The sequence below is a fragment of the Columba livia genome, chromosome 29, assembly GCF_036013475.1.
Source record: "Columba livia isolate bColLiv1 breed racing homer chromosome 29, bColLiv1.pat.W.v2, whole genome shotgun sequence".
Classification (NCBI taxonomy): domain Eukaryota; kingdom Metazoa; phylum Chordata; class Aves; order Columbiformes; family Columbidae; genus Columba; species Columba livia.
This window is the reverse complement of record NC_088630.1, coordinates 1,875,788-1,889,400: the sequence shown is the minus strand read 5'-3', so window position 1 is coordinate 1,889,400 and position 13,613 is coordinate 1,875,788. Positions and strand designations below refer to the sequence as shown.

Sequence of the window (13,613 nt, the reverse complement as noted above, 5' to 3'; positions counted from 1 at the left end):
GGTGGGGAGGGGAAAGAGAGGAGGGAAGGTCTCAGGAAACCTTATCGCTGTGTATAGATCTGGTTGGTGGCACCTGCTAGAGCTGATATCCCCCCTTTGCGACCTCTCGTGCAGCATCCTGAGTGTCATCTCTCTTATGAGAAGATCAAATTAAAAAAGAGATGAGTGATGCTCAGATCTGGGAGCGTTTGAGCTCAAATGCGGCACGTAGGGCTGGTGTTCATGCTGTCCTGCTGGAAGAGCAGCCGTCCCGAGCAGCTTCAGATGCTGTTTATCTTATAGGTCTCCGGATTCCCCAGTTTGGGGGTGGCTCTGACGACATGGTTTGACCACTATCGCTTCTAAATCCATAAGAAATGTCATCTAAAGTGCAACAAATAACGTTCTTATTATCTGCTGGATTCTAATGCTACTCCCTGGAGATAACAAGCTGCAATTTTCCCCCTGGGCCATACAATAATCGCCCCAATTACTCCCAAGCAGTGGTTATTAAACTCAAGGCACTGCTTCCTTTTACAAAGCGAAAAATAATTAAGCAGGTGTCTATGTTCACTGTTTTGCTGGGGGTGACCGGGGTTATTTCTGCTTTGTTCTGGGAAAGAAACTCTCGGCGGCTCTGGAAAACCTCCATGGCTTTTCCGCTTCACATGGCACAGTTCTGTCAGGAACGGTGCAGAGCAGCCGCCGGATGATCGACCAAATAAAATGCAGTTGGTGTCTGTTAATGCTGGGGTTGGTATCCCGAAGGATGTAACCTCTGTCCAGCTATAACATCAGCGGGATTGAGGGAGGTAGCGTGCTTAGCGGAGCTGGGATGTGATGGGCATACGAAATCGCGCACGAGGCCCTTGCGAAGGGTGATGTGCTGGTTTGGTTTAATTGAATCGCCGTTGCCCAGCTGTGTGCAGGACACTGGTGGCCGGTCCCAGCGCCGCTGTGACAGCGTCGTACCCCGGTTCCAACAGCTGCCGGGCAGAGGGATAACGGGATAACGTCCCTTTCTCTCGTCCCAGGGCAAACCTGCAGACATGGCACCGCAGCTGAGGTTTGTGCGTTGCTGCCGTGTCTCTGGACGCACACGCGTGTTCCCTTCCCACGCAGAACGTGCTTCCGCACCCAACACGTGTGGGCTTGTTGGGCAGGAAACCTTCCAGTTTCTGTAGGAGAAGAGCAGTGAAAGCAAAGAGAGGGATGACCGGGATGGAGGTGAGAGGCAGCGCTGGTGAATTATGCATGACACGGGGAGCAGAGCCGTTATCTGCACGGACAATGGCCTGTGCCAAGCACCCGGCTCTCCGCTCTACCTGCACCTTCCTTTCGCCCGCCCGTTATCTCCGCTCCCAGCTTGTAATTCAGCCCAAATATCAGAGGAAGCTGGAAGATTAATTTTCTCTGTTTGCATGGCAAAGGAGAAGGGGATGCGCTCTCACTCCAGACTCCCAGCTGCTTAATCCACCGCTGAGGCCTGCCGAAGGAAAAAGGCGAAACATTTATCAGCGTTGGCAAGTTGCTGGCGCGGGGAGGGATGCTCGGATGCGGCGGCTGCGCTCGGCCCGGGGCTGCGCGCCGGCCCCCCGCGAGCAGGTCACGGGCTGTCACAGCAGGGCTCGGCGTGCTCGTTGTGTCCGCTATTATAGGGGGGCACTAGGGAAATGCAGAACCTTCCCCCTCCCCTGGTATTAGGGCCCAAAGGAATGTGTGGGGCTTGGGAGAGCCGGAGTCATTCCTTTGGCACCGAGCGTGACCTGCGCATCCTTCCAGCGCTGGAGCGTTTGTGGCTGTGAGTCGGTCAAATATTTAAGAGATGACAACTGTATTAATACAAAAAGTAGATAAAGATCCCTTGAGTTTAGAGCAGGAAACATCAGCTCAGCTCTTATTTTCCTGCCCTCTCTCTTAGCTTACTCCCCGACTCAAATGAAATCATAAATATCAGCCCACAAAGGTCCTTTGTCACCGCACGCAGCTCCTGGCGACAAGAGGTCATTCATTAAAAGCCAGATGAAGGCAATAGAGACTCCCATTGTTTTTTAAGGAGTTCAGGGTGAGGCCGTGGCTTCTCTGCTGACATTAATGCACCATTTCGCTATGAGGACAGACCGCGTGTTGCCGCAGACCGGTTTGGCTGATCCCATCCAAGGGGATGCCCGGCACTGCCGGAGGAATCATCGCAGGATCCCGCAGGTCACAGATAAACCTGGTTTGGAGCGACGGCACAAGCCCGGCTCCTTTTGTACCCTCCTTGGCGATGCAATGGGAAATAATAGCAACGCTGAGCAATGGCCGAGGCCCCACAGCTCCCACCCAGCGACATGAGCCTGATGCCACCTGCCGGCCTGCGGCACATTTATCCCCCAAAATGTCCAGCTGCCTCTGGCTGGACCCATCCTGCCCCCCTGCTCAGCCTCACGGGTATTTTCCTCATGCTGTTGAATCGTTCCTTTTTAAAGCTATGCTGTATTAACGCATCAAGAGAAATGCACCTAAGATAATGGTTTTCCCTTTCCCCGCAGCCCCTGGAAAAAGGTTGTCATCTTAAAGCTTCTAGTTCTGCTTTCTTTTCCCCCTTTTTTTGCTTGAATGAGTGTTCATGGAGACCATCGCGCTCTAACTGGTTTTGGATTAAAAGGAACTTTAATAAAGGCTTCCCCTGAGCACAAAGCTGCACAAATGGGTTTGCAATTCTGGAGTTAATTAGGCAGGAGCTGGGCAGAGACATTTGTGTTTGCAAAGCTCCACCAGAAGATGAGGCTGGGAGGGAAAAGGTTTGTTATCGCAGAGCGAGGCGCTGGGGCAGATTTCATTGCATCTTGCCCCAAAACATCGAAGCACGGGGTCGCCAGCAAGCCCATCGGCATCGCCTTTAAGCCAAAATTCCGGCCGCATCATGGGGTCCACGAGCACCGGCCGGGAAAGGAGGAGACGGTGGATGGAGGAGGCGAATGGGCTAAAGACCCAACGGAGCGAGAGGAACTGGAGGAGAATTTCTGCTGCCTGAAAATGTGAAGTGCTTCCGCCAGTAATCGCCGGAATCATCAAATTAGCATAAATTCTATTAACGGTTTCCCAGATGAGACATTTCAAGGCTTCTGCCTCCCCGCCCCGACACAAACAAAAGAGAATATAATTACTTTGCAATAAAGCGGCTCCTGAAAAGGCCCTCAATCTTTATGCCTTTTCTTCTCCTTTGAAATAAAGCTATAGATGAAAGGTGCTTCTGACCTCTCTGCCGTCACCACGCACCAGTCAGGAAGGAGGAAAGAGGAACTCTATGAAGCATTTAGAGACCAGGGTTGGGAGGGAGCAAGCGGCGTGTCCCAAGGGGTTCGGTCCATTTGCTGTGTCCACGGCACATCATGGGGTTTATTTTGGGTACCCCCTTTCCTACCGCCCTTCGAGCTTCTCCCATCACGTTTCAAAGGATTTGGACCTACAGCGCCTGAGCACATATGGAAGAAACCTAATTTGCGCAACACCGAAAACCGGTACCTAACGCAGTAACTCACTACAAGCACCATGGGGGCAATCATCTAAAATAATGCGCCTTTTTATCAGCGCGAGATTGCGGGTGACAATTTAAAAGAGCGGAGAATTTGCTTATGAGCAAAAGCCTCCTTAACTCTCAAGAATGACACTAAAACAACTCGCCTGCCTATAAATATGATCTGCCAATAGAGACATCTTAGCTGTGAAGATTTAATTACAGACAGGAGCTGCGGGAGGCCCCGGGGCTGGCACCGAAATAGCTGAACCTCCTCAAAAATGGGTGCGCGAGAAGTGATGTGAAGGTACAAGAGGCTCTTGGCAGAGCCAGGTGTAACTATCAGCCTTCAACTCGCTTCCCAAACTGGGGAAAATTGGGCTTTTTGGGTGATTTTCTGTGCTCCAAGGTCAAATATCAAGGTCAGTGCTTTTCTTCTGCTTCGCCATTCCCTTGGAGGATGAGCCGTGTCTCTTCTGGGCCTCACTTCCCCTATAAAATGTAGATAATTTTGACTATCGTCCTCAAGGAAACCTCATTAATGTTTACTTTTCAGAGGACCTTGAGGCTTTTTACAATCTATTATGAATTAATTATTATTAATTAAGTTAAAGCAGACTATATAACCTAAATAAAGGAGTTCTGAAAAGCAGCTGGATGTTAGCAATCTGCTTTACGAACCCTCTTCTCCACTTACCAATTTTAAGCATTTAGTTCCGCTTTCTAATTGCTAATAGCCATTCTTCAATTACCCGCTGTTTTGTTTCAGATTTAAAAGATTAAAACACATTGTTATTTTATGATTATGTGGCTTTGCTTCTTGTAATTGTTGGGTTTTGGTTTGTGTTTTATCGGTTTGCATATTAAACGTCTGCAAATGGAAGATTCGTACGCGGCTCGAAATAGGGCTCTGCCTTTTGGCATGCAGGATGGATCAACGTTTCAGAGACAAAAATCAGTCGAGGCATCATATTTCTGAAACAAAACACTTAATAAACTGCCTCCCGGTGAAGTATCAATGCTCTATTAATAAATCAGCTATGGGTTGCATCCAGCACTTTGTGCAGGCCTTACAGAGCTCTGCAAAACCAGCGCCGGTGGGCTCAGGCCCACCATACCGTGTGCCAATGGCTTTGCTTAAAATCACAACCGCGTTTTGGACTGTAAACAGTGTTTCCTTCCCAAAACAGCCGCTCTGGTGCCGATGGCCGCGCTTGGGCCCATGGTTTCGGGGGGCCTGGGCCTTGCCGGCGTCCCCGCCCGCTCTGTTGCTAAGCAACGCTCGTTGGAGCCGGCAACCAACAGTAAAGATGGCGCCTGGCCGGCGTCAGCACGCGGCCTTTCGGGCCACCGCCCGCCCCCGCGCCGGGGAGTGGAGTTGAGAGACCACACCCTCAGCAGACATGGCGCCAGTTTGGCTTCAGCCGCCCGGTGAACAAAGCCAATGAGAGACCGGGAGGGTGGAGAGCACGCTGGGATTGGCTGGGCGGCAGGGATTCAAACCGAAGTGCGGGGCGGTTGGGCTGGGCGGTTGCAGCCGGAGCTCGCGCCGGGCCGGCGGCCCAGGTGAGTGTGCGGGGGGCGCTGAGGGAAAGCGGCGGGTCCCGGTCGCTCCCCGGTCCTGAGCCTTTCCCCGACTCCTAGTGTACCATCCCGGGCCCCGGGGGTCTCTACCCGGCCGCGGGGCGCTGCCCAGCCGGCGCCCTGGGCGGGCCCGGCGCCCGTTTCCTCAGAGGCCTTTCCCTCGCTGTCCCCGGCAGCCCCGGAGCTCTGGGTGCCCCGGCCTCGTTCTTTCTCCCTCCCCGGCTTCTACCGCCGGGTTGGGCGCGGGGTGAAGGGTCGTGGGGCTGGTAATTAAGCCACGAAGCTGTTGAGGTGCCTTTTGCCATAAATTAATAGACTACAAACAGCAGAAAAAGGGCTTTTAGTAGAGAGCTCTTCTACACCTTGTAGTCCACGTATTGTAGAAATCCCCAAGACGTCTCTGCGCCTGTAACTGTGAGTGCTTTGAAGCTTTCCATGGCACTGCCTCAGTGTTAAGCGGGTGCCTTCCTGTATAACCTCATCCAGGTGTTCCTGCTCCAACAGGGGGTTGGACTGGGTGAGCTTTCGAGGTCCCTTCCCATCCCAGACATTCTGGGACTCTGTGTTGTCCTCCTGGCACCTCTCCCACCTTCATCAGCACCTGTTGCCGGTGCAGAGTTCTCAGTCCAGGCTGCCCCGCGTTCCCCAGCAATCTCTGGTATTAACAACTCATTTCTGTGTTGCTGAGCTGGAGACTTTCCTCTTCGTTGCTTCTGTTTACGCCATTGTCGCTGCTGTTTGAGGAAAATGTGCTGAGTGTTGGAATTTTAACAGCTATTTGCGGTGGGAGCTGTAACTTGAAATGCAGCTAAATTTAAAACTATATTAAAGTTCCTCAGAACGTTGCTCCTATTTTTATCTCACGAAGCTCTGAGAACTTGCAGATTTTTAGTGGCCTATATAGTGCCAAGTTATTAGTAGACAGGGCACGAGCTGTGTTTTGCACCTTCCAGAAGGACAATGATTTGGGGTCCCTCATCTTGCCTTGAGTTCTGAGCCTCTGTATTCAACTGGAGGTTATTTGAAACGATGCTGCTCTCTGTGGCTCTGCTGGCTGTAAACTGGAGGGGTGAAGATCTTCATTCCCTAGGAAAGAATTTAAATCCATATATCTCCATAAACCATAACTGTTAATGCATCTTGGTTTGTTCAGCTTCTAAAACTCAAAAAAAACCCCTCATTAATTCTGAAGCTAATTCTCTTTTCTTTGGGCTGGTAATGCGGTTTTCTGTCGGGAGGTGGGAAGAAAGGGTTGGGCTGTTTATTTAGCTCTGGTTTCTTGGCAGGAAGATGGAGACCTCGATGCTGAACTCGAGGAGCCTGTATGATCAACTTATGCGCCAGGCTGAAGTTTTAAGCGAAGGGAACCTATGCCGTAAGTTCTCTTTCTCAAGTGGGTTGTGCTGTGTTTGCTTTGAAGTTATAAACACACAAACGTTATTAGCTGTTATTGATGATTTGTGGGTGATAAGACTGCTACAGGTAGCCTGATTTGAGGGGTTTTCCATTGTCATATTAATAGATATCTACTGACAGTGAAAGGAAGGCTGCTGCAGCTCATCTGTGTGCCTGGGCAGCTAAAGATGTTTGCGTTTTCTGTCCAGAGTTTATCCAGTTAGCCAAGAACTTTGAAGAGTACCGGAAAAAATGGCAGAAAACGGAGCACGAGCTTGTCAGGTACAAAGATCTTCTCATGAAAACTGAAGCTGAACGTAGCGCTTTGGATGTGAAACTGAAACATGCTCGTAATCAAGTGGATGTGGAGATCAAACGAAGGCAAAAAGCTGAAATGGACTGTGAAAAGCTGGTGAGTAATTCCTTTCTTACCAGTGAGCTCTTTAGAGTGTGGAGACAAGGTGATTAAATTGCAGTGATCTGTGGAAAATAAGGACTGGCACTTACTGTAACTTTTTTACTGGGGAGGAAAAAGACTTTACAATGAGGGACGCAGCCAATTTGTTGTTATGTCCTGCTTTGGTCTGGAAAAAGGCGACTGGCTGCTGTTTGTCCCAACACGAGCTTTGCAGCCGTTAGCAGCCTATTGACATGAGTTCTGAGAGCCTGTCTGTGTGGTATCTCGCACACTTTAGCTTGGTTCATACTGTAGTTAAACACGGTTTGTCCTGTGACGGCTTCTGCTGTTAATCTCCCTTTACAGGAGCGGCAAATACAACTCATTCGAGAGCTGCTCATGTGTGATGCGTCTGGGAGCATTCAGCTAAGCGAGGAACAGAAGTCTGCCCTCGCCTTTCTGAACAGGCCGCAGGCTTCCCTTGGCGGTACAGGCAACAAAAGGTAAGTGACGTATGTCAGAGCAACACAAGTGTCAAATATCAATCCAGCCACGTGCCTCTGTGATACACGCTGCACCCACATCAACAGAGTTTTACCTTTTATTCCAGTTTGAAACGCAACTCTTCTGAGTCAGTAAGATTGTTCTGGAACCGTGGCTGACTAAAAGCCAAACTAATACAAGTTTCCTTTATTTTTTGATTTTTAGGCTGTCTACAATAGATGAATCTGGCTCAATTCTGTCAGACATCAGCTTTGACAAGACCGATGAGTCACTGGTAATGTAACTCCAAGTTCTAAAGTTTTCCTCCCCTGTCAAGCCTTAGGGGTGTGGGTTAATCTCTGGAGACCCCTTGTGTTTAGATCGCTGTGGTATTCAACTGGTAGAGCTGCTTTGCATTTCTCTGGTGCACTATGGGCTAAAACGTAATGTAAGTCCTGGCCGGGGCTGTGTGGTATATACACAGAACTAACCAGCGCTGTGTATTTCCCACAGGACTGGGATTCCTCGGTGGTGAAAACTGTCAGGCTGAAAAGGAGAGAGAAGCGGGTATGTTTGGTTCTTCCCTCTCAAATAGATTCCATTGTTAGCCTTAGCTGACACAATGTCACCATCTGTCATCTCGCAGCCACCTGGAATGCGGTCTGAGCTGCGAATCGCAATCAAACTTCAGCTGGATGTGCTTCCGCTGTAACTCAGACCTGCTGTGTGGATTTAGGTTGAAAGTTAATTCTGATGATGTTGTTTTCCTACTGACAACGACTGTGGAGTTCTGTGCATCTTGTTCTGTTGTGGCCTAGAGTTTGCAAGAAAGCACCTTTGAAGGTTACTAACAGCTACTGGATTAGGGAAAATCATGTCGGAAGTGAATATTGTTTTCTGTTCTGTAAAGGAGCTTGTGCTTGTTGTCATCTAACAGTGTGCAGCAGGCACAGGTGGGAAAGGACAGCCTGAAATCATCACTAGCAAAGTCTGGGACTTGTGTAGTTGCCTCTTTTTCCTTCTTTTTCCCCTTCTCCTTTCTTTCTTTTCTCTGAACTGGATTATGAAGCTGGCTAGGGAAATTATTTGAAAAAAGCATGTTGAAGCCTCCTGATACTTCATGACAACTTCAAGGTTGCCATGAAGAACAGATACCAGGGAAGAACTTAACGCATCTGTGATGTGTGCAGACAATTGTTCAGTCCTTATACTGAACTAGGACTACACCAAATTAACGGCATACCTGCCACATAGACAAACATACCGTCTCTTTTCAGCGGTCTTCCAGGCAGTTCATTGAAGGCCCACCGGGTCCTCAGAAGAAATCCAGATCAATCAGCTCCACAGTGGACCAGGTACGGTGGTTCCAGCTGGGTTGGTGTGGGTTTAAAGCGGTTGGTCATACCGCACACCTGTTTCTGGGGCCAACAAACTAGAAAAATCCCACATCATGTCAGTATTGCTGTCACCAACTGTGTGTTTCTCCTTACAGGGAAATGAATCCATAGTAGCAAAGACAACTGTCATGGTCCCCAGTGACGGTGGCCCAATTGAAGCCATTTCTACTATCCAGACTGTGCCTTACGGTCTGAACAGCCGGAGGAAGAGCGGTGGGTGTTGCATCTCCGTTTGTTCTAGTCCTGAAGCAACTACTCTATCCCAAATTTTTACACTGACCTTCCTCCAGGACCTCTGCCTGCGCTTTACAATGCGCTTGCTTTGAGGCAAAGGTTACGCAAGGGGTGATTCCGTTTGGTCAGCGCTCCTCCCCTTCTCTCTTTAAGGTCCTTTGCAGCCTTGGAGCAGCGAGTCGAGCTTGGGCAGCAAGGCGCTGGAGTCCAAAGCGGAGACTGATGGCTCTAGCACCCCGCAGAACAACGGGGGAGTGAGGCTGCACGACTTTGTTTCCAAGACGGTAGGTTTGCAGGCAGGAGGAACTTGAGAAAACACCTCCTTCCGTTTTTAAAGGTGTGGGTTATAAAGAAGCTACTGGCCGTTGTGTCTCAAATCTATATTAACTGTTACCTGCATAGATTGTGGAATATATTATCCCATGTGGCTGGCCAATCTGAGTCCTGCTGAGTTGCTACATTGCACTAATCTCTTCTTATCTATATGCTTTGAATCATTAGGTTATCAAGCCGGAATCATGTGTTCCATGTGGAAAGAGAGTAAAATTTGGGAAAATCTCCCTGAAGTGCAGAGATTGCCGTGTGGTCACTCACCCAGAGTGTCGGGACCGCTGTCCTCTCCCCTGCATCCCCACCCTGACAGGGACTCCTGTCAGAATCGGCGAGGTGAGGCTGGAGGGTGAGCTGGGGGCTCATGTTTGGTTAGAGCTGAAGTGTGTTTAGGCTCCAACAAGTCTCCTTTCTACAGGAGAGCTCCTGTTGTTCAGAGGGGTCTAATAAAACACCAACAAACTTGCTAATGTATCATTTGAAAAGTGGGTTGGTGGGGATGCCACGTAAGGAGGGTGGTGAGTTGTGAACGTGGCAGCTCTGAGTAAGAATCCTGCAGCGTTGTGCTGATGGGCGTAGTGTCGCTCTTGTGGCACAGAGGTTTTTGGCATCTGCTCCCAAGGAACAAGTGACAGGACGAGAGGAAACGTCCTCAGGTTGTGCTGGGGAGGTTGAGGTTGGATCTTGGGAACAATTTCTTCCCCAAAGGGCTGTGGGGCATTGAACAGGCTGCCCAGGGCAGTGCTGGAGTCACCAGCCCTGGAGGGTTGGACAGACGGAGATGAGGTTCTCAGGGACATGGGGCAGTGCCAGGGGTGGGTTAACTTTTGGACTCCATGATTTTGAGGGTCTATTCCCACCAAACTGATTCTACGAATCTCTGGGCTGAGGAAGAAGAAGAAATGCTTGTTTTTTAATTCCTGAGAGAGTATTTTCCATGTCTTGAAGACTGAGCATCTTTTTTTTCTTATTTTCCCTTCTGTCTCTCAGGGGACCTTGATGGACTTTGTCCCTTCCACTCCTCCAATGATCCCTTCCATCATAGTGCACTGTGTTAATGAGATCGAGCAGCGAGGGCTGCATGAGGTAAAAAAGAAAACAAGGTGTGAAGCAGTGCTAATGAAATGGGTTGTGGTGTTAGGGAAACAAATTGTTAACCTAAATACCTCTTATTTATGGTGCGGATAGTGCTGCTCAGTGGGTGACTGTGAGTGAGCAACAGTGTCTGTGTAGAGTGCTCAGGTGTGGAGAGAAAGTGGGAGCAGAAGAATGTCAGCTTTGTGTGCACAGTTGATGTTCTGCCGCTAAGCAATGTTTTCTGTTCCAGACGGGCCTTTACCGGATATCGGGCTGCGACAAGACAGTGAGGGAACTGAAAGAGAAGTTTCTTAGAGGAAAAACGATTCCTTTGCTCAGCAAAGTGGATGATATCCACGCTATCTGCGGCCTTCTCAAGGACTTCCTGCGCAACCTGAAGGAACCTCTTCTCACTTTCCGGTTAAACAAGACTTTTATGGAAGCTGCAGGTAAGGAGTTGTGAAATGACACCTCCAACCCTTTCCTTAGGCTTGATGGTCGCAGGTTTAGCTGTCGTGTGTGCTCCATGGAGCCCTTGCACTTGCAGCTGTGTTGATGATGTGCAATATGCTGAGGAAACCCCTCTTTGCTGTGCTGTTTTGGAAGAGAAAAGAAACAAATTCTATTGTTTGGTGTCCTGGCAGGATACAAAAAATATTACAAGGGCATATGAAGTTTCTGGCTTCCTTGTTTGTCGCGCAGCCATTGCTGTGAGGGGAACACTGCAGCTTTGCCTCTGGGACTGTTTTCTGAGGTCTAAACGTTTCTTTTCCCCAGAAATCTCAGATGAGGACAACAGTATCGCTGCGATGTACCAAGCAGTTGGGGAACTTCCTCAGGCCAACAGGGACACCCTGGCTTTCCTCATGATCCACCTGCAGAGGTAGGTTCAAGTGGACCGGTAGTTCTGAAAGAGCGATGTTGCCACTGGTGCTGTCTCTAACTGGTTCTTGTTACTGGTTGTGAGCACAAAGCCCTAATTCTAGAGAAAACCTGCTTGTTCAGAGACTCAAATGAGTGTGGGATGGGGGAATTGTATGACAAGTGAAGGGGAGCAGCTACATTCTGTCTTAATGTTCTTTTAATATAGGGTGGCTCAGAGCCCAGAGACTAAAATGGACATTACCAACTTGGCCAAGGTGTTTGGCCCCACAATAGTTGCCCATGCGGTACCTGATCCTGACCCTATGACACTCCTGCAAGACACTAAGCGGCAGCCCAAGGTAGGTCAGCAGAAAGGACTGACTCAAGTGAATATATCCCATTGTAAGGAATTTAAATGAATGATCAGAGGGAGCTGAGGCGGTGCCTGTCTGGTGTCAGTGTGTCAAAGCTGCGTGCTGGCTTGTGACATTGGCTACTCACGGTGTCTCTGTAGGTAGTGGAGCGACTTCTGCTGCTACCGATGGATTACTGGAGCCAGCTGATGATGGTGGAGCAAGAAAACATTGACCCAGCGCATATAATTGAGAACGTCAATGCCTACTCTACTCCGCAGACACCAGATGCTAAAGGTAACCCCTGGGTGCTTCTGTGCAACTGCTGTATGAAAAATAATGACCCTCAGTCAAAGCTGCTTGTGAGACTGTTGGAGTTGACCATCCCTGCATGTTTTATGGAGAAAGAGGGAAGAAAAGCGTGCCAGGAAATACCAGATTTGTCTAGTGTATTTGACAGATGCTAGGGAATATCTAATGCTCATTGCATGGCAATGAAAACTTCAGCTGTCCTCATGTTGCTCGCTTCACTGCCTCTTTCTTTTTGACAGTGAGCATGCTTGGACCCCTCACCACTCCGGAGCACCAGCTCTGCAAGACGCCGTCGTCTAGTTCCCTGTCCCAGAGGGTCCGTGCTACCTTCAGCAAAACCACCCCCAGGTAAGTGCCCCTGGGTGCTATTAGAGATGTTGGGATGGCTGTGGGTGCTTTGGGTGTTCAATGAGAACTAAAAATAGACATTTGGACCCAGTTCTGGGACTGGCCTGGTTTTACTAATCCATCAGCTCTCCCTCAGTCAGTGCTGTAGTAACAGTGTGTAGTTATTAATGCGCATCATCTTGTGGTAGGGAGAGGAACGCTTTGGGAGGTGGGTAAAACTTGAGTGAATGACCCCTGGGAAAGGAAAAATGTTACATCTCTGTATCCCAAACCCAAACCTGATATTTTTCTACTTCTCTTGAACTAGATTTGGGAGCAAAAGCAAGTCAACAACCCAGCTTGGGCATCAGGGCAACTTCTTTTCCTCTCCTCTGCTGAAGTGACGCGGACCTGGGCGTTAGTGCCATCCCAGCGTTTGCACACCGATATGCACGAGTACAATAAGCGCAAGTCCTCACCGCGGCCCTCGGCAGCTTATGTAATACGATTTTTTTCCTTTTATCTTTCAGCTTAACTGAGACTTTTAATGGGATTTTATTGTGCAATGTATTTTTATTAACTAATGCTGTGCTGTATTTAGTATTGGTGAAGAAAGTAACTAGCAGGGTGTGTTTTAAGCGTTAATTAAATCTGCTAGAGGAACTCTGACACTTTTCCATAGCATCCAGTCCTCTAGCCATATGAAGTAGAACGGTCGTACAGGGATCATATGTAGTTTTAGTTCTTGTTTTTTGAAACTCCACATTGGGTTGTCACTGCAGCTTGAAAACCGATTGAACTTTGTTGGCATCCGGTCGTTCCAACAGCGCACAGGTCTGTAATTCTTGATCGGGGCTGTGGTTGTGCAGCCCGTAGTCCTGAGGATGGCAGTGTGGCATTTCTCTGATGGGCTAACGATGCTCTGCTTAACGAACTGCCGGAGCGACTGTGGCTTTTTCTAAAGAAACAGTTCCAGATCCTTGTTTACAAGGGGAAAATTTTGTAGAGGAGTGTCTGTAGATGTAAACCCAGAGGATTCCTGGGTTGTCTAAATGAGTTACTAGTGCTGCTCACACTGGTGAGAGGAATGAGGGTAGTTTAATAGCACCCTTGCTTTTGGGAGTCCCTGTTTTCCCACATCGGGATGTGTAACCTTGCCCAGTGCTGCGTGAAAAGACTTGTGGAATATGTACTGAAGTTTATAAAGTGGCTGTTTTTATTGAGCTTTGGAATACTGTCCTAATCTGTGCAGTTCGGTAAATCATTACGTTCTATGTGATTCTGTACTCTGGCTAATGTTTTCTGTGCGTGCTGTAGAGTTTTAAGCAGGGCCTGTTGTGGGAGGCTGTGGTGCTGTGATGTTGGTGGGGGGGTTTGCT

At 49.0% G+C, this 13,613-nt stretch overlaps 1 protein-coding gene and 1 long non-coding RNA gene across 6 annotated transcripts in view; one reads left to right on the top strand and one right to left on the bottom strand.

Moving 5' to 3' along the window:
• LOC135576689 (uncharacterized) overlaps positions 1–13,613 on the bottom strand; it is a 191,757-nt gene that overhangs the window by 60,856 nt on the left and 117,288 nt on the right. The window lies entirely within an intron of this gene.
• Positions 4,821–13,513, top strand: RACGAP1 (Rac GTPase activating protein 1). 5 transcript variants are annotated; one of them, XM_065043609.1, is made up of 17 exons: positions 4,821–5,047; positions 6,352–6,440; positions 6,670–6,872; positions 7,224–7,360; positions 7,566–7,635; positions 7,854–7,907; positions 8,618–8,695; positions 8,833–8,950; positions 9,125–9,255; positions 9,473–9,637; positions 10,292–10,387; positions 10,629–10,827; positions 11,156–11,261; positions 11,469–11,601; positions 11,757–11,892; positions 12,147–12,255; positions 12,563–13,513. In XM_065043609.1, exons 1-17 carry the CDS (start codon positions 4,926–4,928, stop codon positions 12,636–12,638), a joined length of 2,022 nt encoding a protein of 673 aa, XP_064899681.1. In that variant the 5' UTR covers positions 4,821–4,925; the 3' UTR covers positions 12,639–13,513. The 5 variants fall into 5 exon arrangements, with proteins under 5 accessions (XP_064899681.1, XP_064899682.1, XP_064899684.1 ...); XM_065043610.1 differs by having other exon boundaries at positions 4,822–5,047; positions 11,469–11,605; positions 11,761–11,892; XM_065043612.1 differs by having other exon boundaries at positions 4,949–5,047; positions 6,356–6,440.

What these genes read in the sequence shown, in the direction of transcription:
- RACGAP1 (XM_065043609.1), top strand. Translation starts at nt 4,926, where the DNA reads ATGAGAGACCGGGAGGGTGGAGAGCACGCTGGGATTGGCTGGGCGGCA. An exon ending in AAATGGACTGTGAAAAGCTG is followed by an intron (nt 6,873 to 7,223) that starts GTGAGTAATTCC and finishes CTCCCTTTACAG; the next exon opens with GAGCGGCAAATACAACTCAT. An exon ending in ACACTAAGCGGCAGCCCAAG is followed by an intron (nt 11,602 to 11,756) that starts GTAGGTCAGCAG and finishes GTGTCTCTGTAG; the next exon opens with GTAGTGGAGCGACTTCTGCT.